This window comes from Nerophis ophidion, linkage group LG08, assembly GCF_033978795.1.
Source record: "Nerophis ophidion isolate RoL-2023_Sa linkage group LG08, RoL_Noph_v1.0, whole genome shotgun sequence".
Taxonomy (NCBI): Eukaryota; Metazoa; Chordata; class Actinopteri; order Syngnathiformes; family Syngnathidae; genus Nerophis; species Nerophis ophidion.
The window spans coordinates 76,594,721-76,619,827 of record NC_084618.1 but is presented as its reverse complement, the minus strand read 5'-3'; the positions used below and the strand labels follow the sequence as shown (position 1 = coordinate 76,619,827).

The 25,107-nt window shown below is 39.7% G+C and overlaps 1 protein-coding gene across 2 annotated transcripts in view; it reads left to right on the top strand.

Annotated features, from left to right (window-relative positions):
• LOC133558395 (disks large homolog 5-like) overlaps window positions 1-25,107 on the top strand; it is a 141,116-nt gene that overhangs the window by 64,198 nt on the left and 51,811 nt on the right. For both annotated transcript variants that reach the window (XM_061909754.1, XM_061909753.1), the window contains 9 exons: window positions 76-201; window positions 3,498-3,630; window positions 3,705-3,829; window positions 3,893-4,068; window positions 10,814-10,917; window positions 12,234-12,326; window positions 19,904-20,764; window positions 24,345-24,468; window positions 24,596-24,734. In XM_061909754.1, the coding sequence (XP_061765738.1) occupies window positions 76-201; window positions 3,498-3,630; window positions 3,705-3,829; window positions 3,893-4,068; window positions 10,814-10,917; window positions 12,234-12,326; window positions 19,904-20,764; window positions 24,345-24,468; window positions 24,596-24,734 (1,881 nt within the window). The remainder of the gene's footprint in view (window positions 1-75; window positions 202-3,497; window positions 3,631-3,704; window positions 3,830-3,892; window positions 4,069-10,813; window positions 10,918-12,233; window positions 12,327-19,903; window positions 20,765-24,344; window positions 24,469-24,595; window positions 24,735-25,107) is intronic.

Below are 25,107 nucleotides of genomic sequence, written 5' to 3'. Positions count from 1 at the left end.
CATGCAAACGAAAAATGTACAACTAAGTATGAATACATTTATTTATGTGTTGTGATCTTTTTGTTTATCTGTCAGTACATTGTGTGACAACCTGAGGCGAGAGAGGGACAGGGCTGTGAGCGACCTGGCAGACGCGCTGCGGAACCTGGACGACACGAGGAAGCAGAAGAACGATGCGGCGCGGGAGCTAAAGGAGCTGAAGTGAGTCATTTGTACTTATTTGGAATCGTGTCTCTGTACCGTACTCATGAAGACCCACTCAAGTTGAACTTGTAAAGCAGGACTCGCCAAATCAGGCCTTAGATCTGTACAAAACTTGGCAGTGACTAATATCCTTGAAGACAACAGAGCACTCCTGTCACAGAGGATATTCAATTAGTTTTGCAGTTGCTCTTGAGTCAAATACGGGATCATTGACCAGTGTTTTGCTGTAATTCTTTCACATTTGACTGGTGTTTTGTTTTTGCTTTCATTCCTTAAAAAGAGCAGTACATTCCTGTCTCATAGAAGATCTTTGACTAGCGTTTTGTAGTAGTTCCTTAACAACTGCAAATGGCGTCTGTCGTTTAGAGGCCCTTTGACTACGTTTTTTTGGAGGTTTTTAAACATGGCATAAGGCTCCTGCCATATACAGTTAGAGATGGATACTGAGTCCGGTACTTTTTTGGCACCGATTGAATTCAGCCGGTCCTACTGGACACTGATTCACAGTGTCATTACTCTACCTGGATGTTACGTCCAGTTGCCGGCTCTTGGCACTTGGCGATCACTTCAACAGCACCGAGAGGGGACTCAGCCGAATTACCTCTATGCAATGTTGCAGTTTTCAATGCCAACAAAGAAATTTACTCAAAAAGTGCGCCAATGTAAGTAAAGTAAGGCTCCACTTTTCCAAAAATGTACCAGTTTGACGCTTATATACATTGGTTATGCCATATACGTGCTACTGATTAGCATTAGCGTAAAGAGATTATTTTAGATTGTACCTAATGTCATGACTGTTTTTATTGACTATTGAATATTTTATTGATTATGGGATAAGCAGTAGAAAATGGATGGATGATACTTTTTCGTCACTTATTGTTTGTTTTTGGTACACTAATGTGTTTTAGGCCATTGGTTCTTTGTTTTATTTTTGCAAAAATGTATACAGTATATCTATTTTTATATTGCTATTTTTATCTTTGGTATGAAAATTATTAAGTAACAACATCTATTAGTATTTTTTGGTTCTTTGTTGTTGCTATTTTTGTCTTATGACAATTTATTATTGGATCATGTTGTACTGCATTTTAATCGTTTGTTCTGTGGTTGTGTGATGTTTTTTGCCTGGACCCCAGGAAGAATAGTCTCCACTGCGGTGTAGACTAATGCGGATCCTTAATAAACTAAATTAGCGGATTTACATGGGGATTTCAACACCTCCAAATGTGTTAATGAAATCTACAACAAAGATGCATGTTACAATCAAACATCTAGTGTGTAATAAGTACAATACTTAGAGTATTAGCACTTTTTGGGGTGCAACAAAAACACACCATGAACTATCCATTACTGCCATGTAACATTTGGCCTTGCAAGTGTAATTGCAACTTAATTTTATACTGGCAAATAATAAGACGATAATATAATATATAACTACTGAACAGTAGTTTTTATAAACAGCTTATTTTGAAATTTTGCAGGAAAAAAACACAAGAAAAAAAACAAAAATAAGATGATGATAATATAATATATAACTACTGAACAGTAGTTTTCCTAAACAGCTTATTTTGAAATGTTGCAGTAAAAAAACAAGATTATTATCCAAAACATCCATCCATCCATCCATCCATTTTCTCCAGCCTTTCCGTCTCAGGGTCTCGGGGCTGTTGGGGCCTATCCCAGCGGAAGGCGGCGTACACCCTGGGTTAGAGTTAGGGTTAGGGTCACCACCTCATCGCAGGGCCAACAGACAGACAATATGGACACTCACATTCACACTCTAGAGCCAATTCAGTGAATTGATATTTAGTAACACAAAAGCAGTATAGTGCTCATGTCAAATCAAGGATTTCTAAATCGCATAGTTTTTTTTTTCCCCCATTCGTTCTTCAAACACAGCACTTACTGCCGCTCCGGTCATTTGGAGTTAACTCAGTGTTTTGCAGTGAGATCCTAAAAATAACAACGCCCCCTGTTAAATAGGGGGTCTCTGAGTAGCATGTTTGCATTGCGTCCTTTAAAAATAGCAGCATTTTTACAGAAGTTACAGGCACAGATATTGGATCGTCACTGCCAACTGGTGGAGGATTTAGATCACCCTACAATCCAATTTGACAAATTTGGAACTCGATTGTAATCCTTGTTATCAAAAGTAAAACAAATATTCCAAATCTGGACCTCAGCTGGCACCAAAATGTAATCAGGATTTCTTCCCCTGCCAATGTCTCAATATTCTGCAAACATTTGTAAGAATGGCCTAAAGCAGGAGTGTGGAACTTTCTTTCATTGAGGACAACACCACAGTTATGTTTTATCTGAGAGGGCCACTTCTAACAGTAAATTATGTTATTACACAATTTTCTATGCATATTATTATTAGATTTTTTACGTTAACAAAACATCCTCTGGAATTTAAAGTAAAAAAACTGGCAGCTCAGAATTTTATCATCGAAAAACAATGGTAACCTTTTTTTTTAACATACAGTAAAATACTGTAAAAAAAAAAAAAACACTGAAAATGTTTCCAATATTACTGTAAAATATATAATTTTTTCAGTGTATAATTTGATGGATAAGCAGATTAAAATAATATTATTATTATTTTTATTTTTTTTACACTAACCCCTATGCACGGCGGCAGCACGGTAGACCAGAGGTTAATGCGTCTGCCTCACAATACGAAGGTCCTGGGTTCAATCCTGCGCTCAGCATCTTTCTGTGTGGGGTTTGCATGTTCTCCCCATGACTGCGTTGGTTCCCTTCGGGTACTCCGACTTCCTCCCACTTCCAAAGACATGCACCTGGGGATAGGTTGATTGGCAACACTAGATTGGCCCTAGTGTGTGAATGTGAGTGTGAATGTTGTCTGTTTATATGTGTTGGAGGGGGCGACTTGTCCAGGGTGTACCCCGCTTTCCGCCCGATTGTAGCTGAGATAGGCTCCAGCGCCCCCCGCAACCTCGAAGGGAATAAGCGGTAAAAGATGGATGGATGGTTTGAATGTATTATATATTTGTTGCATTATTAGATAATATTTAAGTTAAAGAAGTATGTGCTTGAATGGAGGACATGTATTGTTTGTCAAAATGGAAATAATTAATACATTTAGTGAGAAAATATAAAGTACTTTAGTGACACATATTATTTACTGTCTTTTGAGGGCTAAATATAATGATGATGCGGGCCACATCTGACCCCTGGGCCTTGAGTTTAGCACTTGTGGTCTAAGGCATTTTTGTGTAATCCTGCTCACTTGAAGAAATAATGCACAGTTTTAATTCTGTCGTTTGCAGGGAAAAAATGGAGGACCAGTTAGAAAAGGAGGCACGGTTTCGTCAGCTGATGGCTCACAGCTCGCACGACTCCGCCATCGACATGGACTCAGTTGAATGGGAAACGGAGGTTGTAGAGTTTGAGAAGCGGAGAGTGAGTCAGTCGTTGAATGAGCCAAGTTATTTTTTGCTTTCATGTTCAATTATCTTTGTTTGCCGGTATTTCAGGACATGGATTTGAAAGCTCTCGGCTTCGATATCGCAGAGGGGTTAAATGATCCTTATTTACCAGGAGACTGTGGCGTATTTGTCAGCAAGGTGGACAAAGGAAGTCAAGCAGAGGGCCGATTGAGGTAAACTTATTTGCTTCCGTCCAGCGTTGAAATAGAGTCAGACGTGTACATTGGTCTGTTCAGGGTGAACGACTGGCTGCTGAAGATCAACAACGTGGACCTGACTAACAAGGACAGGAAGCAGGCCATCAAAGCGGTGCTGAGCGGAGAGGGAGTGATCAATATGGTCGTCCGCAGGAGGAAGTCCCTGGGAGGACGCGTGGTCACGCCGGTGCAGATAAACCTGGCCGGGCACAAAGGTAAACATTATCTCGATACGAGTTAAGTTCATCATTTTGTCGTGTGGAATGTCACAAAAGACTTGATCAAATTGGACGGCGTGGCGCAGTGGGAGAGTGGCCGTGCGCAACCCGAGGGTCACTGGTTCAAATCCCACCTAGAACCAACCTGGTCACGTCCGTTGTGTCCTGAGCAAGACACTTCACCCTTGCTCCTGATGGGTGCTGGTTGGCGCCTTGCATGGCAGCTCCCTCCATCAGTGTGTGAATGTGGGTGTGGGTAAATGTGGAAGTAGTGTCAAAGGGCTTCACGGTGGCAGAGGGGTTAGTGCGTCTGCCTCACAAAACGAAGTTCCTGCAGTCCTGGGTTCGAATCCAGGCTTGGGATCTTTCTGTGTGGAGTTTGCATGTTCTCCCCGTGAATGCGTGGGTTCCCTCCGGGTACTCCGGCTTCCTCCCACTTCCAAAGACATGCACCTGGGGATAGGTTGATTGGCAACACTGAATTGGCCCTAGTGTGTGAATGTGAGTGTGAATGTTGTCTGTCTATCTGTGTTGGCCCTGTGATGAGGTGGCGACTTGTCCAGGGTGTACCCCGCCTTCCGCCCGATTGTAGCTGAGATAGGCGCCAGCGCCCCCCGCGACCCCGAATAGGGAATAAGCGGTAGGAAATGGATGGGATGGAAGGTAGAAAAGCGCTATACAAGTACAACCCATTTATTTAAATTAACTTTCTCAGAGAACAATGGTAGCTGTAAAAATCTATTAGGGATTTAACGGTATTGTAGATACCAGTGTTGTCCCGATACCAGTATTTTGATACCTCTACCAAAATGTATTTCATACTTTTCGATACTTTTCTAAATAAAGGGGACCACAAAAAAATGCATTATTGGTTTATTTTTAACAAAAAATTCTTATGGTACAATAAACATGTTTCTTATTGCAAGTTTGTCCTTCAATAAAATACTGAGCATACAAGACAACTTGTCTTTTATTAGTAATTAAGCAAACAGAGGCTCCCAATTGTCTGCTGACGTATGCAGTAACATATTGTCATTTTCCATTCTATTATTTTGTCAGAATTATCAAGGACAGTTGTTAGAAAAGGAATTAGTAATTTACTTGTTCATTTGCTGTTAAAATCTGCTTACTTTCTCTTTTAACATGTTATATCTACACTTCTGTTAGAATGTAATGATCACTTATTCTTCTGTTTGGATACTTTGCAGTAGTTTTGGATGATACCACTAATTTGGGTATCAGTCCGATAACAAGTCGTTACAGGATCATACATTGGTCATATTCAAAGTCCTCATGTGTCCGGGGACATATTTCCTGAGTTTATAAACATAATGTACATTAAAAAAAACAAAAAAAAGTTTTGTGATGCTAAAAAATATCCATGTAATCGTAGTAGTATCGACTAGCTACGCTCTTATACTCCGTATCATTACAGTGGATGTTAGGTGTATCTTCTGCGAAGCGCGAAACTGCAATGTGGCGGCGTGGAGCACTGTATAGGGGAGAGAAAGAGGAAACAGAAAGTGACGTGCGTTACACTTTTGTGGTAGATAAGAGGAATTGTTTTTTCAAAATATGTCCATAACCTTTTGAGTTATCCATCCATCCATCCATCCATCTACTTCCGCTTATCCAAGGTCGGGTCGCGGGGGCAGCAGCCTAAGCAGGTAAACCCAGACTTCCCTCTCCCCAGCCACTTCGTCTAGCTCTTCCCGGGGGATCCCGAGGCGTTCCCAGGCCAGCCGGGAGACATAGTCTTCCCAACGTGTCCTGGGTCTTCCCCGTGGCCTCCTACCGGTTGGACGTGCCCTAAACACCTCCCTAAGGAGCCGTTCGGGTGGCATCCTGACCAGATGCCCGAACCACCTCATCTGGCTCCTCTCCATGTGGAGGAGCAGCGGCTTTACTTTGAGTTCCTCCCGGATGGCAGAGCTTCTCACCCTATCTCTAAGGGAGAGACCCAAACTCATTTGGGCCGCTTGTACCCGTGATCTTATCCTTTCGGTCATGACCCAAAGCTCATGACCATAGGTGAGGATGGGAATGTAGATCGACCGGAAAATTGAGAGCTTTGCCTTCCGGCTCAGCTCCTTCTTCACCACAACGGATCGGTACAATGTCTGCATTACTGAAGACGCCGCACCGATCTGCCTGTCGATCTCACGATCCACTCTTCCCTCACTCGTGAACAAGACTCCTAGGTACTTGAACTACTCCACTTGGGGCAGGGTCTCCTCCCCAACCCGGAGATGGCATTCCACCCTTTTCCGGGCGAGTTATGTTACAAACAAAAAAACAAATCCCGGCGAATACATCACCTCTGTGGCGGAGGTATCGAAGCGCGCCACATTCGTGTTGAGCATTCCTAGTCAAAACAGACTTGGTCAAGGCAACACCAAAGCTACTTGGTAAGCTGCCATCACCCAGAAAAGATGAAGCCAGCAACGCTAAAAGTCATTTTGTGAGGTGGTTAATTATTGAAATTTGAGTTAACTTTTGTAAAAAAATATTTAAAAAAGCATTTTACCAACTGATGCACTTCTCAGAAATTGAAAGTAGGAACATTATTGTTTTACATTGGATGTTTATATTGTCACTGTAAAAACACTACGTTTTTTTCTACTTATTGCTTGAAACAGTAGAAGTTCCTGCACAATTATTTGCACTGAAGAATACATGTTTATAGTAATTAATATTATTACAAAATTTTAGTGTTATATATTTGTGTTCAATTACAGTAAGTGTGTTTACCTAAACATTATTTCCATTTCATTTTACACACTAAGGCGTTTTTATTCCATCCATCCATCCATCCATCATCTTCCGCTTATCCGAGGTCGGGTCGCGGGGGCAGCAGCCTAAGCAGGGAAACCCAGACTTCCCTCTCCCCAGCCACTTCGTCCAGCTCTTCCCGGGGGATCCCGAGGCGTTCCCAGGCCAGCCGGGAGACATAGTCTTCCCAATGTGTCCTGGGTCTTCCCAGTGGCCTCCTACCGGTTGGAAGTGCCCTAAACACCTCCCTAGGGAGGCGTTCGGGTGGCATCCTGACCAGATGCCCGAACCACCTCATCTGGCTCCTCTCGATGTGGAGGAGCAGCGGCTTTACTTTGAGTTCCTCCCGGATGGCAGAGCTTCTCACCCTATCTCTAAGGGAGAGCCCCGCCGCCCGGCGGAGGAAACTCATTTGGGCCGCTTGTACCCGTGATCTTATCCTTTCGGTCATGACCCAAAGCTCATGACCATAGGTGAGGATGGGAACGTAGATCGACCGGTAAATTGAGAGCTTTGCCTTCCGGCTCAGCTCCTTCTTCACCACAACGGATCGATACAACGTCCGCATTACTGAAGACGCCGCACCGATCCGCCTGTCGATCTCACGATCCACTCTTCCCCCACTCGTGAACAAGACTCCTAGGTACTTGAACTCCTCCACTTGGGGCAGGGTCTCCTCCCCAACCCGGAGATGGCATTCCACCCTTTTCCGGGCGAGTTATGTTACAAACAAAAAAACAAATCCCGGCGAATACATCACCTCTGTGGCGGAGGTATCGAAGCGCGCCACATTCGTGTTGAGCATTCCAAGTCAAAACAGACTTGGCCAAGGCACACCAAAGCTACTTGGTAAGCTGCCATCACCCAGAAAAGATGAAGCCAGCAACGCTAAAAGTCATTTTGTGAGGTGGTTAATTATTGAAATTTGAGTTAACTTTTGTAAAAAAATATTTAAAAAAGCATTTTACCAACTGATGCACTTCTCAGAAATTGAAAGTAGGAACATTATTGTTTTACATTGGATGTTTATATTGTCACTGTAAAAACACTACGTTTTTTTCTACTTATTGCTTGAAACAGTAGAAGTTCCTGCACAATTATTTGCACTGAAGAATACATGTTTATAGTAATTAATATTATTACAAAAGTTTAGTGTTATATATTTGTGTTCAATTACAGTATGTGTGTTTACCTAAACATTATTTCCATTTCATTTTACACACTATGGCGTTTTTATTCCATTCCACAATAATATCATACTGTGAGACTTTAATATCGTTACATCCCTATAATCTATTGATTATTAACAGTTTGAAATGGGAATGGGCACCAAAACCCGATTCTGGAAATAAGCAGTAGTAACTTTAACAAAAAAATGAACTAGCAGTGTGTCATGTCGGTGTTAAAAGAATACAACAAGACAGTGAGCGAAGTTGAATTCAAAAACCCCTAGAATGAAGAGCCTTAAAGGGGAACATTATCACAATTTCAAAAGGGTTAAAAACAATAAAAATCAGTTCCCAGTAGCTTGTTGTATTTTTTGAAGTTTTTTTCAAAATTTTACTGGTCCCGGAATATCCCTAAATAAAGCTTTAAAGTGCCTTATTTTCGCTATCTTCGAAACCACTATCCATTTCCCTGTGACGTCATACAGGGCTGCCAATACAAACAACATGGCGGTTACCACAGCAAGATATAGCGACATTAGCTCGGTTTCAGACTCTGATTTCAGCGGCTTAAGCGATTCAACAGATTACGCATGTGTTGAAACAGATGGTCAGAGTATGGAGGCAGATAGCGAAAACGAAATTGAAGAAGAAATTGAAGCTATTGAGCGAATAGCTATTGACGCTATTTGGCCATAGCGTGGGTGTACCTAATGAAGTGGCCCATAGCATGGCTGCCTTATTAGCATCGCCGGTAAAATGTGCGGACCAAACGATCAGGACTTTCACATCTTGTGACACTGGAGCAACTTAAATCCGTCGATTGGTAAGTGTTTGTTTCGCATTAAATGTGGGTATCTAGCTTCAAATGTACATACAGCTAGCGTAAATAGCATGTTAGCATCGATTAGAGTAGCATGTTAGCATCGATTAGCTGGCAGTCATGCCGTGACCAAATATGTCTGATTAGCACATAAGTCAACAACATCAACAAAACTCACCTTTGTGATTTCGTTGACTTAATCGTTGCAAATGCATCTGCAGGTTATCCATACATCTCTGTGCCATGTCTGCCTTAGCATCGCCGGTCAAATGTGAAGACACTTTGGTACATTCAATGGGGGTCTGGCAGCAGATTTCTTGCCAGTGGTGCAACTTGAATCCCTCCCTGTTAGTGTTGTTACACCCTCCGACAACACACCGACGAGGCATGATGTCTCCAAGGTTCCGAAAAATAGTCGAAAAACGGAAAATAACAGAGCTGAGACCCGGTGTTTGTAATGTGTTGAAAATGAATATGGCGGGTGTGTTACCTCGGTGACGTCACGTTCTGACGTCATCGCTAAAAGACCGATAAACAGAAAGGGTTCAATTTGCCAAAATTCACCCATTTAGAGTTCGGAAATCGGTTAAAAAAATACATGGTCTTTTTTTCTGCAACATCAAGGTATATATTGACGCTTGCATAGGTTTGGTGATAATGTTCCCCTTTAAATTTACAACAGTTGTTTTTTGCATGTTCTCTGTTCTTATTGCTGCAACAATTATGCCAAACTGTATAATGGATTTTTTTTTGGATTTTTTAATGTTTCTTGATTGAAATTTCGGTAGTTAAAATACTAGTCCGTTCAATTTGAATATCTCAAAATGGGATTTAAAATACTACATTGGCCCTAGTGTGTGAATGTGCATGTGAATGTCTTATCTGTGTTTGCCACCTGCGATGAGGTGGCGACTTGTCCAGGATGTACCCCGCCTTCCGCCCGAGTGCAGCTGGGATAGGCTCCAGCACCTCCTGCCACCCAAAAAATGGATGGTTTGGTTTATTTTCTATAAAAAATGTGCATGTTTTTCATTTTTAAACACCAGTTTAGGCACAATTTTTAAAGTAACGATTTGGTACTGGTATTGGTTAAAATGTAAAGGATACCATCCCTAGTCTGGATTGGATTTATTCCAACTTTAAGTTAAAGTTGCAACAGTTAAATTGCATAATGCGGACACGTTTGTTACTGGATACTTTCTATTAGACTTAACGACTTGGACTTCCTTTTATTGTCATTCAAATTTGAACTTTGCATTAGCTCATGGTAGTGCAGGATAAATGAGCAATAAGGTGCAGATGTAAATAAATAGATTACTGCACAAATAAATATATTTCAGTTTTGCATAGGCATCCACGTTTATGGATGTATGTTATATTCTATTTATATTCCAACCTGGAAGGCTTCTGCCTTGGAGACTTTGTATGTGTAAATAATATGCAACTATAATTTTTTAAGACTATTTTAGACTGCAATATTGTTTAACCAAGAACACGTATTCTCAATATCTAGCTTGTCTGCTTGTTTAGCTGCTGTTATTAGTATTCTATAACTGAGCGTATTTTTGATAATGACTTGACTAAAATAAAAGCAAACACCAAACTCGTGTGCCTTTTCAAATATATTTAGAATGTTAACTGGCTGTTGAGTTTTGCACAAGTAAACATAGTGCAGAACTCTTTTTAATGAGATTTTAGATGCAATCCATTATAATTCGATACTTATTTGCTGATATTTAATCAATATCAGATCGGGACAGTCATATAAAAACACTTTTAAAAAGGCTGCGTCCACACACAAAAGGTACCTAGTACAAATGCTCGCTTAGCGTTCATACTGGTATTTTTGTCATTGGACCAAAGAGTGCGCGGTTGTAAACATGCGTGACGAAAGTGTGAATACATTTTAAATTTGCAAGACAATCGGTTTATGCTCTTTAAATTACAATTAAAGTGACTTTTAATCGCATTCTCCTCGTAGAGTGTGGCATCGGCCTGGAGAGTGGAGTGTTTGTCGCCTCGCTGGCGCCCGGCAGTCCAGCAGTCAGAGACAATGCTCTCTCAGTCGGGGACAGGCTGTTAGCTGTGAGTATGCAACCCTGTGGGACATTTGTGGGATTTGGAAAGGTCATTTTGCTCCCCCTGCTGGTCAATGTCATGTAAAGGCCTGTCTAAAATCAAAGCAATACACAAACTAGAACAGTAACACACATATTGTTACATTTAAGTTAAAGTACCAATGATTGTCACACACACACACACACACACACAATAGATGTGGCGAAATTATATAAAAAAATAACATTATTATCTTTATAAAGACAGATTTTGTATGGATTTCAATCAATCAATCAATCAATCAATGTTTACTTATATAGCCCTAAATCACTAGTGTCTCAAAGGGCTGCACAAACCACCACGACATCCTCGGTAGGCCCACATAAGGGCAAGGAAAACTCACACCCAGTGGGACGTCGGTGACAATGATGACTATGAGAACCTTGGAGAGGAGGAAAGCAATGGATGTCGAGCGGGTCTAACATGATACTGTGAAAGTTGAATCCACAATGGATCCAACACAGTCGCGAGAGTCCAGTCCAAAGCGGATCCAACACAGCAGGGAGAGTCCCGCTCACAGCGGAGCCAGCAGGAAACCATCCCAAGCGGAGGCGGATCAGCATCGCAGCGATGTCCCCAGCCGATACACAGGCAAGCAGTACATGGCCACCGGATCGGACCGGACCCCCTCCACATGGGAGAGTGGGACATAGAAGAAAAAGAAAAGAAACGGCAGATCAACTGGTCTAAAAAGGGAGTCTATTTAAAGGCTAGAGTATACAAATGAGTTTTAAGGTGAGACTTAAATGCTTCTACTGAGGTGGCATCTCGAACTGTTACCGGGAGGGCATTCCAGAGTACTGGAGCCCGAACGGAAAACGCTCTATAGCCCGCAGACTTTTTTTGGGCTTTGGGAATCACTAACAAGCCGGAGTCCTTTGAACGCAGATATCTTGCCGGGACATATGGTACAATACAATCGGCAAGATAGTATGGAGCTAGACCGTGTAGTATTTTATACGTAAGTAGTAAAACCTTAAAGTCACATCTTAAGTGCACAGGAAGCCAGTGCAGGTGAGCCAGTACAGGTATATATGTATGTATATATGTATATAAAGGTATATACAGTACAGGTGTAATGTGATCAAACTTTCTTGTTCTTGTCAAAAGTCTAGCAGCCGCATTTTGTACCAACTGTAATCGAGGCGAGACGTTACAATTATGCAGGAAGACATGAAATAGTTGCATAAAAGTGTATTCTTGTCATGTTTCTGGCATATTATACACAAGAAAATACTAGTGTATTTCTTTATGACCTCTAATATTATTCATTTTAATTTCAGATTAATGGCATCTCGCTGGACAGCAAGTCTCTTCCGGAATGTGAAGGTCTTCTGAGGGCCTGCCGCGAGTCTATCTGCGTCTCCCTCGCCAAGGTGAGGACTTCAAAGAAAATTCAAACCCGCACTACCCACGGCGAAATTATTTAAGTTCCTTTTTAAGTTCCCTAAAAAGAACAAAACGCTCCTGTCTTTTTCAGGATCTTTGACTGGCACTTTTAGATCAGTTTAAAAAAAAAAAGCAGAGCAGTCCTATTACATACTGTAGAAGATGTATGACTATCACTTTTGAAGTAGTTTTTAAAAACAGCAAAGCGCTCCTGTTACATAAAAGCTCTATGACTAATGAGAGTGTTTGTAGTAGTTCCTTATAAAAGAATAGAGCAGTCTGGTTAAGGATCTTAAACTAGTATTTTTGCAGTTGTTGCTTAAAACAGCACAGTGATCCTGTCTCTATTACGGATCTTTAACTAGTATTTTTGCAGTTGTTGCTTAAAACCAACAGAGTGATCCTGTCTTTATTAAGGATCTTTAACTAGGATTTTTTCAGTTGTTACTTAAAACAGCAGAGTGATCCTGTCTTTATCAAGGATCTTTAACTGGGATTTTTTTCAGTTGTTAATTAAAACAGCAGACTGATCCTGTCTTTATCAAGGATCTTTAACTAAGATTTTTTTCAGTTGTTACTTAAAACAGCAGAGTGATACTGTCTTTATAAAGGATCTTTAACTAGGATTTTTTTCAGTTGTTACTTAAAACAGCAGAGTGATCACGTCTTTATCAAGGATCTTTAACTAGGAATTTTTCAGTTGTTACTTAAAACAGCAGTGATCACGTCTTTATCAAGGATCTTTAACTAGGATTTTTTCAGTTTTTAATTAAAACAGCAGAGTGATCCTGTCCTTATCAAGGATCTTTAACTAGGATTTTTTTCAGTTTTTAATTAAAACAGCAGAGTGATCCTATCTTTATCAAGGATCTTTAACTAGGATTTTTAGGTAGTTGCTTAAAAACAGCAAAGTGCTCCTATCTTTATCAAGGATCTGTAATTAGCATATTTGACAGTTATAAAAAAACAACAGCGTTCCTGTCACATTAAAGATTGTTTTTGCAATAGTTTTTAAAAACAGCATAAAAGATGTAATGTAAAAGATTCATGACTTGAGTGTTTTTGCAGTAGTTCCTTATAAAAGACCAGAGCAGCCTGGTTAAGGATTTTTAACTATGATTTTTGCAGTTGTTGCTTAAAACAGCAGAGTGATCCTGTCTTTATCAAGGATCTTTAACTAGGATTTTTTCAGTTGTTACTTAAAACAGCAGAGTGATCATGTCTTTATCAAGGATCTTTAACTAGGATTTTTTCAGTTGTTACTTAAAACAGCAGAGTGATCATGTCTTTATCAAGGATCTTTAACTAGGATTTTTTCAGTTACTTAAAACAGCAGAGTGATCCTGTCTTTATCAAGGATCTTTAACTATGATTTTTGCAATTGTTGCTTAAAACAGCAGAGTGATCCTGTCTTTATCAATGATCTTTAACTAGGATTTTTACTGTAGTTGGTTAGAAACAGAAAGCACCCCTGTCTTATCAAGAATCTGACTAGCATTGTTTAAGTAGTTCCTTAAAAACAATGTTTCTGTCTTTATTAAGGATCTTTAACCAGGATTTCTGCAGTCGTTGCTTAAAAACAGCAACATGCTCCTGCCTTTATCAAGGATATGTTATTAGCATATTTGACAGTTCCTAAAAAAAAAACAGTGTTCCTGTCACATTAAGGATAGTTTTCTTAGTAGTTTTTAAAACCAAGGATCTTTGACTTACATATTTGCATTTATTTTTTAAAAGAACAGAGCGCTCTTTTTTTCATCAAAAATCCTTGACTACAGTTTTTGCCGTAGTTCTTTAAAAAAACAAACCAAAGTGCTCCTGTCTGATCAAGGATCTTTTAGTAGTATTTTTTACAGTATTTGCTTAATAACAGAATAGCGCCATGTCTTATGAAGGATCTTTGACTAGCATTTTTGAATGAGTCTCTTAAAACAACAGTGCTTCTGTCTCTAATGATCTCTAACTAGGATATTTGCAGTATTTGTTTCAAAACAGCAGAGTCCTTATCAAGAATTTTTGACCAACATATTTGCATCAGTTCTTCAAAAAGAACACAGCACTCCTGTCTTATCAAGGATCTTTGACTGTCACTTTTGAAGTTATTTAAAAACAGCTGAATACCCCTGTCTTTGTCAAGGAAATTTGACTAGTATTTTTGCAGTAGTTTTTTTTAAAACAGCATAACGTGCTCCTGTCTTATCAAGCGTTCTTTGACTTGCATTTTTTAAGAAGTTCCTTGAAAACCACATTGTTCCAATCACACAAAAGATCTTTGACGAGCGTTTTTGTAGTAGTTCTTTAAAAACAGCACAGTGTGCTCTTGTCTTATCAAGCATTCTTTGACTAGCACTTTTTAAGAAATTCCTTAAAAAACAGTGTTTCTGTCACATAAAGGATCTTTGACTAGCGTTTTTTAAAAAGTTCCTTAAAAACCACAGTGTTCCTGTCACACAAAAGATCTTTGACTAGCGTTTTTGCAGTGGTTCTTTAAAAACAGCTCAGCGTGCTCCTGTCTTATCAAGCATTCTTTGACTAGCACTTTTTAAGAAGTTCCTTAAAAAACAGTGTTTCTGTCACATAAAAGATCTTTGACTAGCGATTTTGCAGTAGTTCTTTAAAAACAGCGCAGCATGCTCCTGTCTTATTAAGCATTCTTTGACTAGCACTTTTTAAGAAGTTCCTTAAAAAGTGTTTATGTCACACAAAAGATCTTTGACTAGCGTTTTTGCAGTAGTTTTTTAAAAACAGCTCAGCATGCTCCTGTCTTATAAAGCATTCTTTGACTAGCACTTTTTAAGAAGTTCCTTAAAAAGTGTTTATGTCACACAAAAGATCTTTGACTAGCGTTTTTGCAGTAGTTTTTTTAAAAACAGCTCAGCGTGCTCCTGTTGTATCAAGCATTCTTTGACTAGCACTTTTTAAGAAGTTCCTTAAAAAACAGTGTTTCTGTCGCATAAAAGATCTTTGACTAGCGTTTTTGCAGTAGTTCCTTAAAAACAGCACAGTGTGCTCTTGTCTTATCAAGCATTCTTTGACTAGCACTTTTTAAGAAATTCCTTAAAAAACAGTGTTTCTGTCACATAAAGGATCTTTGACTAGCGTTTTTTAAAAAGTTCCTTAAAAACCACAGTGTTCCTGTCACACAAAAGATCTTTGACTAGCGTTTTTGCAGTAGTTCTTTAAAAACAGCACAGTGTGCTCCGTGATAATCAAGCATTCTTTGACTAGCACTTTTTAAGAAGTTCCTTAATCAACAGGGTTTCTGTCACTAAAAGATCTTTGACTAGCGTTTTTGCAGTAGTTCTTTAAAAACAGCACAGTGTGCTCCTGTCTTATCAAGCATTCTTTGACTAGCACTTTTTAAGAAGTTCCTTAAAAAACAGTGTTTCTGTCGCATGAAAGATCTTTGACTAGCAATTTTGCAGTAGTTCTTTAAAACAGCACAGTGTGCGCCTGTCTTATCAAGCATTCTTTAACTAGCACTTTTTAAGAAGTTCCTTAAAAAACAGTATTTCTGTCACATAAAGGATCTTTGACTAGCGTTTTTTTAAAAGTTCCTTAAAAACCACAGTGTTCCTGTCACACAAAAGATCTTTGACGAGCGTTTTTGCAGTAGTTCTTTAAAACAGCACAGTGTGCGCCTGTCTTATCAAGCATTCTTTAACTAGCACTTTTTAAGAAGTTCCTTAAAAAACAGTATTTCTGTCACATAAAAGATCTTTGACTAGCGTTTTTTAAAAAGTTCTTTAAAAACCACAGTGGTCCTGTCACACAAAAGATCTTTGACTAGCGTTTTTGCAGTAGTTCTTTAAAAACAGCGCAGCATGCTCCTGTCTTATCAAGCATTCTTTGACTAGCACTTTTTAAGAAGTTCCTTAAAAAGTGTTTATGTCACACAAAAGATCTTTGACTAGCGATTTTGCAGTAGTTCTTTAAAAACAGCGCAGCATACTCCTGTCTTATAAAGCATTCTTTGATTAGCTCTTTTTAAGAAGTTCCTTAAAAAAGTGTTTATGTCACATAAAAGATCTTTGACTAGCAATTTTGCAGTAGTTCTTTAAAACAGCACAGTGTGCGCCTGTCTTATCAAGCATTCTTTAACCAGCACTTTTTAAGAAGTTCCTTAAAAAACAGTATTTCTGTCACACAAAAGATCTTTGACTAGCGTTTTTGCAGTAGTTCTTTAAAAACAGCGCAGCATACTCCTGTCTTATAAAGCATTCTTTGACCAGCACTTTTTAAGAAGTTCCTTAAAAAACAGTGTTTCTGTCACATAAAAGATCTTTGACTAGCGATTTTGCTGTGGTTCTTTAAAAACAGCGCAGCATACTCCTGTCTTATAAAGCATTCTTTGACTAGCACTTTTTAAGAAGTTCCTTAAAGTGTTTATGTCACATAAAAGATCTTTGACTAGCAATTTTGCAGTAGTTCTTTAAAACAGCACATTGTGCGCCTGTCTTATGAAGCATTCTTTGACTATCACTTTTTAAGAAGTTCCTTAATAAACAGGGTTTCTGTCACATAAAAGATCTTTGACTAGCGATTTTGCAGTAGTTCTTTAAAAACAGCGCAGCGTGCTCCTGTCTTATAAAGCATTCTTTGACTAGCTCTTTTTAAGAAGTTCCTTAAAAAACAGTATTTCTGTCACATAAAGGATCTTTGACTAGTGTTTTTTTAAAAGTTCCTTAAAAACCACAGTGTTCCTGTCACACAAAAGATCTTTGACTAGCATTTTTGCAGTAGTTCTTTAAAAACAGCACAGTGTGCTCCGGTCTTATCAAGCATTCTTTGACTAGCACTTTTTAAGAAGTTCCTTAAAAAACAGTGTTTCTGTCACATAAAAGATCTTTGACTAGCGATTTTGCAGTAGATCTTTAAAAACAGCGCAGCATACTCCTGTCTTATAAAGCATTCTTTGACTAGCACTTTTTAAGAAGTTCCTTAAAGTGTTTATGTCACATAAAAGATCTTTGACTAGCAATTTTGCAGTAGTTCTTTAAAACAGCACAGTGTGCTCCTGTCTTATCAAGCATTCTTTAACCAGCACTTTTTAAGAAGTTCCTTAAAAAACAGTATTTCTGTCACATAAAGGATCTTTGACTAGCGTTTTTTAAAAAGTTCCTTAAAAACCACAGTGTTCCTGTCACACAAAAGATCTTTGACTAGCGTTTTTGCAGTAGTTCTTTAAAAACAGCTCAGTGTGCGCCTGTCTTATCAAGCATTCTTTGACTAGCACTTTTTAAGAAGTTCCTTAAAAAACAGTATTTCTGTCACATAAAAGATCTTTGACTAGCGTTTTTTAAAAAGTTCTTTAAAAACCACAGTGTTCCTGTCACACAAAAGATCTTTGACTAGCGTTTTTGCAGTAGTTCTTTAAAAACAGCACAGTGTGCTCCGTGATAATCAAGCATTCTTTGACTAGCACTTTTTAAGAAGTTCCTTAATCAACAGGGTTTCTGTCACTAAAAGATCTTTGACTAGCGTTTTTGCAGTAGTTCTTTAAAAACAGCACAGCGTGCTCCGGTCTTATCAAGCATTCTTTGACTAGCACTTTTTAAGAAGTTCCTTAAAAAACAGTGTTTCTGTCGCATGAAAGATCTTTGACTAGCAATTTTGCAGTAGTTCTTTAAAACAGCACAGTGTGCGCCTGTCTTATCAAGCATTCTTTGACTAGCACTTTTTAAGAAATTCCTTAAAAAACAGTGTTCCTGTCACACAAAAGATCTTTGACTAGCAATTTTGCAGTAGTTCTTTAAAACAGCACAGTGTGCGCCTGTCTTATCAAGCATTCTTTAACTAGCACTTTTTAAGAAGTTCCTTAAACAGTATTTCTGTCACATAAAAGATCTTTGACTAGCGTTTTTTAAAAAGTTCTTTAAAAACCACAGTGGTCCTGTCACACAAAAGATCTTTGACTAGCGTTTTTGCAGTAGTTCTTTAAAAACAGCGCAGCATACTCCTGTCTTATAAAGCATTCTTTAACTAGCTCTTTTTAAGAAGTTCCTTAAAAAAGTGTTTATGTCACATAAAATATCTTTGACTAGCGTTTTTTAAAAAGTTCTTTAAAAACCACAGTGTTCCTGTCACACAAAAGATCTTTGACTAGCGTTTTTGCAGTAGTTCTTTAAAAACAGCACAGTGTGCTCCGGTCTTATCAAGCATTCTTTGACTAGCACTTTTTAAGAAGTTCCTTAAAAAACAGGGTTTCTGTCACATAAAAGATCTTTGACTAGCGATTTTGCAGTAGTTCTTTAAAAACAGCGCAGCATACTCCTGTCTTATAAAGCATTCTTTGACTAGCACTTTTTAAGAAGTTCCTTAAACAGTGTTTCTGTCACACAAAAGATCTTTGACTAGCGTTTTTGCAGTAGTTTTTTAAAAACAGCTCAGCGTGCTCCTGTTGTATCAAGCATTCTTTGACTAGCACTTTTTAAGAAGTTCCTTAAAAAACAGTGTTTCTGTCGCATAAAAGATCTTTGAGTAGCAATTTTGCAGTAGTTCTTTAAAAACAGCGCAGTGTGCTCCTGTCTTATCAAGCATTCTTTGACTAGCATTTTTTAAAGAGTTCCTTTTTAAAAGAGCTGTGTTCCTTTCACAAAGAAGATATTTTTGAGATGTTTTTGCCGTAGTAAATGAAAAACAGTACTCCTGTAATATAGAACAGTGGTTCTCAAATGGTGGTACACGTACCCCTGGGGGTACTTGAAGGTATGTCGAGGGGTACGTGAGATTTTTCAAAAATATTCTAAAAATAGCAACAATCCAAAAATCCTTTATAAAAATATTTATTGAATAATACTTCGACAAAATATGAATGTAAGTTCATAAACTGTGAAAAGAAATGCAAAAATGCAATATTTTAGTGTTGACAGCTAGATTTTTTGTGGACATGTTCCATAAATATTGATGTTAAAGATTAGTTTTTTTGTGAAGAAATGTTTAGAATGAAGTTCATGAATCCAGATGGATCTCTATTACAATCCCCATAGAGGGGACTTGAAGTTGATGATTACTTCAATCAATCAATCAATGTTTATTTATATAGCCCCAAATCACAAATGTCTCAAAGGACTGCACAAATCATTACGACTACAACATCCTCGGAAGAACCCACAAAAGGGCAAGGAAAACTCACACCCAGTGGGCAGGGAGAATTCACATCCAGTGGGACGCCAGTGACAATGCTGACTATGAGAAACCTTGGAGAGGACCTCAGATGTGGGCAAATCTTTATAATTAAATCACTTGTTTATTTTTCAACATGTTTTTAGTTATCTTTTTTTCCAAATAGTTCAAGAAAGACCACTACATTACTATACAATTTAATAAATCAGAAACTGATGACATAGTGCTGTATTTTACTTCTTTATCTCTTTTTTTCAACCAAAAATGCTTTTCTCTGATTAGGGGGTACTTGAATTAAAAAAATGTTCACAGGTGGTACATCCCTGAAAGAAGTTTGAGAACCACTAGTATAGAAGATCTCCGACTAGTGTAGACATTGTTTCTGTTTGCTTGTAATCTATGACTTGTTTACTTATTTAACTTTTTGTTTTCTTGACAGTTTCTGCCACAGAGCTGTTCTGGTCAGAGTTTATTTGAAGGCGTGAGGGACTCGGCTCCCCGTCTCCAGCCCTGCGACGTGCACGCCAGAAACTGCCGCAAGGGCAAGCACACGTGCTCCAAACACAACTGCTCCACGCAGACCGACAGCTGCACCTGCGAGGAATCGTGCAACGACCCGGGCGACCTGGACGGGGGCAGCGTTAGCGTTCGCCACCACAAACCCTTTTCCGACACCTCCCTGCACTCCCGCAGCCCCTCGGAACCGGTGGCGGAGTTCTGCTACAGGAGGCAGGACTTCCACCATCGCCCCTTCACCTTCACTCCCGTGCCCGCCGAATGCCCTCGTCCCTCGGAGAAGGCTGGCGGAGGCACGTGGCCAAAAGTCATTGTTGGAGCATCCGTACCGGAGTGTGCACAGCTTTCCATCTACAAGAGAAGCAAACAAAGGAAGTCCATCTTTGACACCTTCAGGAGACCAGATGCTCCTCCAAAACTGGACTACATGTCACTTTCCCAACTGTCTAAACACTCACCGCAGAGCTCATTAGTGGAATCCACTCAAGCTCCGCCCACCCCGCCGGTCAGAAGCGACTCGTTCCGGTTCAAACATTCCCAGCAGAACAGTTCCGCGTCAGAGTCCACTCTTCCGGCCTCTCCGACGAGAGGCACCAGTCCTGTCATGGAGGGAGAGGCCGGGCACCAGCTCTACTACACCCACGCGCCCCAGAGAGAACCCAAGATGCAAACGGACGAGGACGAGGCTCAACACAGGGAGCCTGAGAAGAGGAGGTCGCGGCCCAAGTCGGCGCCGGCACGGGCACGTAACGTGACACCGTTGCACATCCCGGTTCCAAAGCAGGTGTGAAAGTACAGCGTTCCCACCTCCACATATACATACAGTACAATTGATTAGATATTATCATGAAATGACCGATATTAAGTCTCATCACAGACCAGGCGGTTTAGCTCGGTTGGTAGAGTGGCCGTGCCAGCAACTTGTGGGTTGCAGGTTCGATTCCCGCTTCCGCCATCCTAGTCACTGCCGTTGTGTCCTTGGGCAAGACACTTTACCCACCTGCTCCCAGTGCCACCCACACTGCTTTAAATGTAACTTTAGATATTGGGTATGTAAAGCGCTTTGAGTCACCAGAGAAAAAGCGCTATATAAATATAATTCAATTCACTTCACCTTGTTGTACTAGAATAAAACGACATATTAGATGACGAATAGAGATGTCTGATAATATCGGCCTGCCGATATTGGCTGATAAAATCTAATACAGGAAATTATCGGTATCAGTTTTAAAATTATCGGTAGAAAATGGATGGATGGATGGTACCGGTTTTATAAAAAAGTCAAATGTATGACTTTTTAAAATGCCGCGGTGTACACGGACATAGGGAGAAATACAGAGCGCCATTAAACCTTAAATGCACTGCCTTTGCGTGTCGGCCCAGTCACATTATATCCACTGCTTTTCACACACACAATTAAATGCAACAGCCATACATGTCACATTCTGAGGGTGGCCGTATAAACAATTTTAACAGTTACCGCTATGCGCCACACTGTGAACCCACACCAAACAAGAATGACAAACACGATTTGGTAGAACATCCGCACCGTAACACAACATAAACACAACAGAACAAATATCCAGAATCCCTTGCAGCACTAACTCTTCAGGGACACTACAATATACCCCCCCGCTACCTCCTACTCCCGCCCCCTCAACTCCGCCCACCTCAACCTCCTCATGCTCGCTCAGGGAGAGCATATCCAAAATTCCGAGCTGCTGTTTTGAGGCATGTTAAAACAAAATAATGCACTTTGTGACTTCAATAATAAATATGGCAGTGTCATGTTGGCATTTTTTTCCATAACTTGAGTTGATTTATTTTGGAAAACCTTGTTTCATTGTTTAATGCAGGGGTAGGGAACCTACGGCTGTAGAGCCAGATGTGGCTCTTTTGATGACTGCCTCTGGCTCTCGGATAAATCTGAGCTGACGTTGCTTAAAACGATAAGTAATGAATAATTCCACTTGTAATCACAGTGTTAAAAATAATGTTACAAATATAAAACATTCTCATGCATTTTTAATCCATCCGTTTCCTACCGCACCTGTTCAAGAACTTGCGTTAATGATAAGAATATATTTATTTATTATTGGTTAGTGTGAGGCTTGCCCTCATGGGAGTTCTTCGGACCACCAAGCACCGACATGAGAGCCTGTTTCAGGGTTACAATATTGTTTTATTCTTCATTAAGTCTCTCAGTTGCTTTCCAGCTATAGTATTTCCAGCCCCAACCCCATCTCTCCTCCTGGCTGTGGCTTATAACAGAGCGACAGGTGATTAGATAACAAGGCCCAGGTGGGCCATCTACGCAACTGTCGCTGATTTCGAAGCCGGTCCTGGCACATCCCTGTTCGATGCAGGCCCGCAGGCCACGCCCCTCCACAGTTAGCTTCGGAATAACAATGTTATTACAAAGAATAAGAGACCTATTATACTCTAGAAATGTTGGTCTTACTTAAAAATGCACGTGTTTAGTTGTGTTCAGTGTTAAAAAAAAATATTATATGGCTCTTACGGAAATATATTTTAAAATATTTGGCTTTTTGTCTCTCTCAGCCAAAAAGGTTCCCGACCCCTGGTTTAATGCATCCAGCGGAGCATCACAACAAAATTAGGCATAATAATGTGTTAATTCCACGACTGTACTGGTTGATATCGGTATCTGTAATTAAGAGTTGGACAATATCAGAATATCGGATATCGGCAAAAAAAACATTATCGGACATCTCTAATAAAAATTATATATATCGGATTAGATTGCTTTTGATGTCATTGTACACAAAATATTATGTTCCACTTCAATTTCTAGTAGCATTAGGACATGTTGAAATAAATGCGGTTAATACAGAAATAAAGTATCCAAAGTATATTATGAGAAAATATTTTTAAAAAGTATAACAGAAATAATACATTGGTAATATTATTATTATTAATGTTATTTAGTTTAGTCCCCAATTTATTTTGAAAACAGCAAACACCTACACAATTCCAACAAAAAAAGCATTTCCTGCAAATTGCGATATCTTCGTTTGCAAAAATAGTAAAATAAAAGATTATTAAATAGAAACCAAGAAACATGGTGCATCTCCGAATAGGAGCAGGAAGATTCAAATGCTAAAATCGTCTAACCCCATCATTCAGATAATCTGTTTTTCAACCATCAATACAATGCAAAACCACATTTATTTTGACAGTATTACGTTTTTTATTAACGGAATACAAATCATTCACTTTCATTACCGTATACTCATCATAATAATCCATCCATCCATCCATTTTCTACCACTTGTCCTTTCGGGGTTGCTGGTGGTGCTCGAGCCTATCTCAGCAACACAATATTCCTACTCATTTTATCAACAATAAACACATTTTTATGGTTTAAAGCAGGGGTGTCAAACTCATAGTGGGCAGCATGGTGGAACAGGGGTTAGTGCATGTGCCTCACAATACAAACGTCATGAGTTCAATCCTTACCTCGGTATCTTTCTGAGTGTAGTGTGACTTTGTGACTGGATGGGTTCCCTCCGCGTAGTCCGGCTTCCTCCCACTTCCAAAGACATACACCAAGGGATAGTTTTTTTTGGCAACACTAAACTGGCCCTAGTGTGTGAATGTGAGTGTGAATGTTGTCTTTCTATCTGTGTTGGCCGTGTGATGAGGTGGAGACTAGTCCAGGCTGTACTCCGCCTTCCTCCCAAATGCAGCTGAGATAGGCTCCAGCACCCCCCGTGACCCCGAAAGGATGGTAATAATTTTGTTTGGATGTTCCTTTCTAATTGATGCCATTGAGTCACCCCACAAATTGATATGCACATACTATAAAGAGTCACGTTAACACAAGGCTGCTTTAAATTCAATTTACCCTTCAAATTATATCGTTCATCTCGATTTCTGATTTTTTTTTTTTTTTATATTTGCCACTTTAAATAATAAACATTTTTAAAATACACATTATGAATAAAAAAAAATGAACACACATGCAATTAAACAATGCGTATAGTTTTTAAAAACCCTAATTTACAATGTATAAAATGTCATGTGACAATATTACTCTAATATTTATGGTAATTATGTGATGTGTGAAGTGAATTATATTTATATAGCGCTTTTCTCTAGTGACTCAAAGCGCTTTACATAGTGAAACCCAATATCTAATTACATTTAAACCAGTGAGCACGTGGGTAAAGTGCCTTGCCCAAGGACACAACGACAGTGACTAGGATGGCGGAAGTGGGAATCGAACCTGCAACCCTCAAGTTGCTGGCACGGCCACTCTACCAACCGAGCTAAACCGCTATATATGATGAGCTGTAATTTCTACCAGTGTGCAATTAACTTTCTCTCCCCCCCCCCCCCAGGTTCAATGTTTCTCCAATGACGAGCACTCCCCAGAGCCTGTGGATCTTTTACGCTTCTCCCCGATGCGAAGCAATCGGTACAGCATGCACTTTGCACCGCCCAGCTACAACAGCGCCGTGGCACGTAAGTCTCCCCAAAATGTCTCCCGCACTTTTGGAGTCTGTTGGAGACACCTCGTCATTTCATTGAATGGGCAAGTGTCTCCAAAAATGTGTCCGATACTGCATATTGTAAGTGTATTTTTTTCAAGATCCGGCACAGCGAGGTTTAGTGCCGTGCTCGGCCAAGACGGCCGTGATGAGGAACCCGGTCTACACCACCTGGAGCCACGAGACCAGCAGCTGTCCTCCAGTGCCCGGATCAAGTGTGCACACGTATTCACGCGCAAGGTTGTTTAGTTTCATCAGCCCTAATTCAGCATACCGTATTTCTCGGGCTATAAGGCGCACTTAAAATCCTTTCAATTTCTCGACAGCGCGCCTTATAAAACGGTGCGCCTAATGTACTTAATAATTCTGGTTGTGCTTAGCAACATCAAAGCTATTTTTATTTTGTACATGGTGTAAGGGTAAGTGTGACCAGTAGATGGCAGTATTACACAAGATATATGTGTAGACTGCAAGATGAGGCCAGTAAACAACACAAACACTTTAAATGTTCCATTGAGAATATAGAACATTACACACGGCCAGAGAGGTGGGTAGAGTAGCCGGAAATTGTACTCAACTAAGAGTACTGTTACTTTAGAGATTTATTACTCAA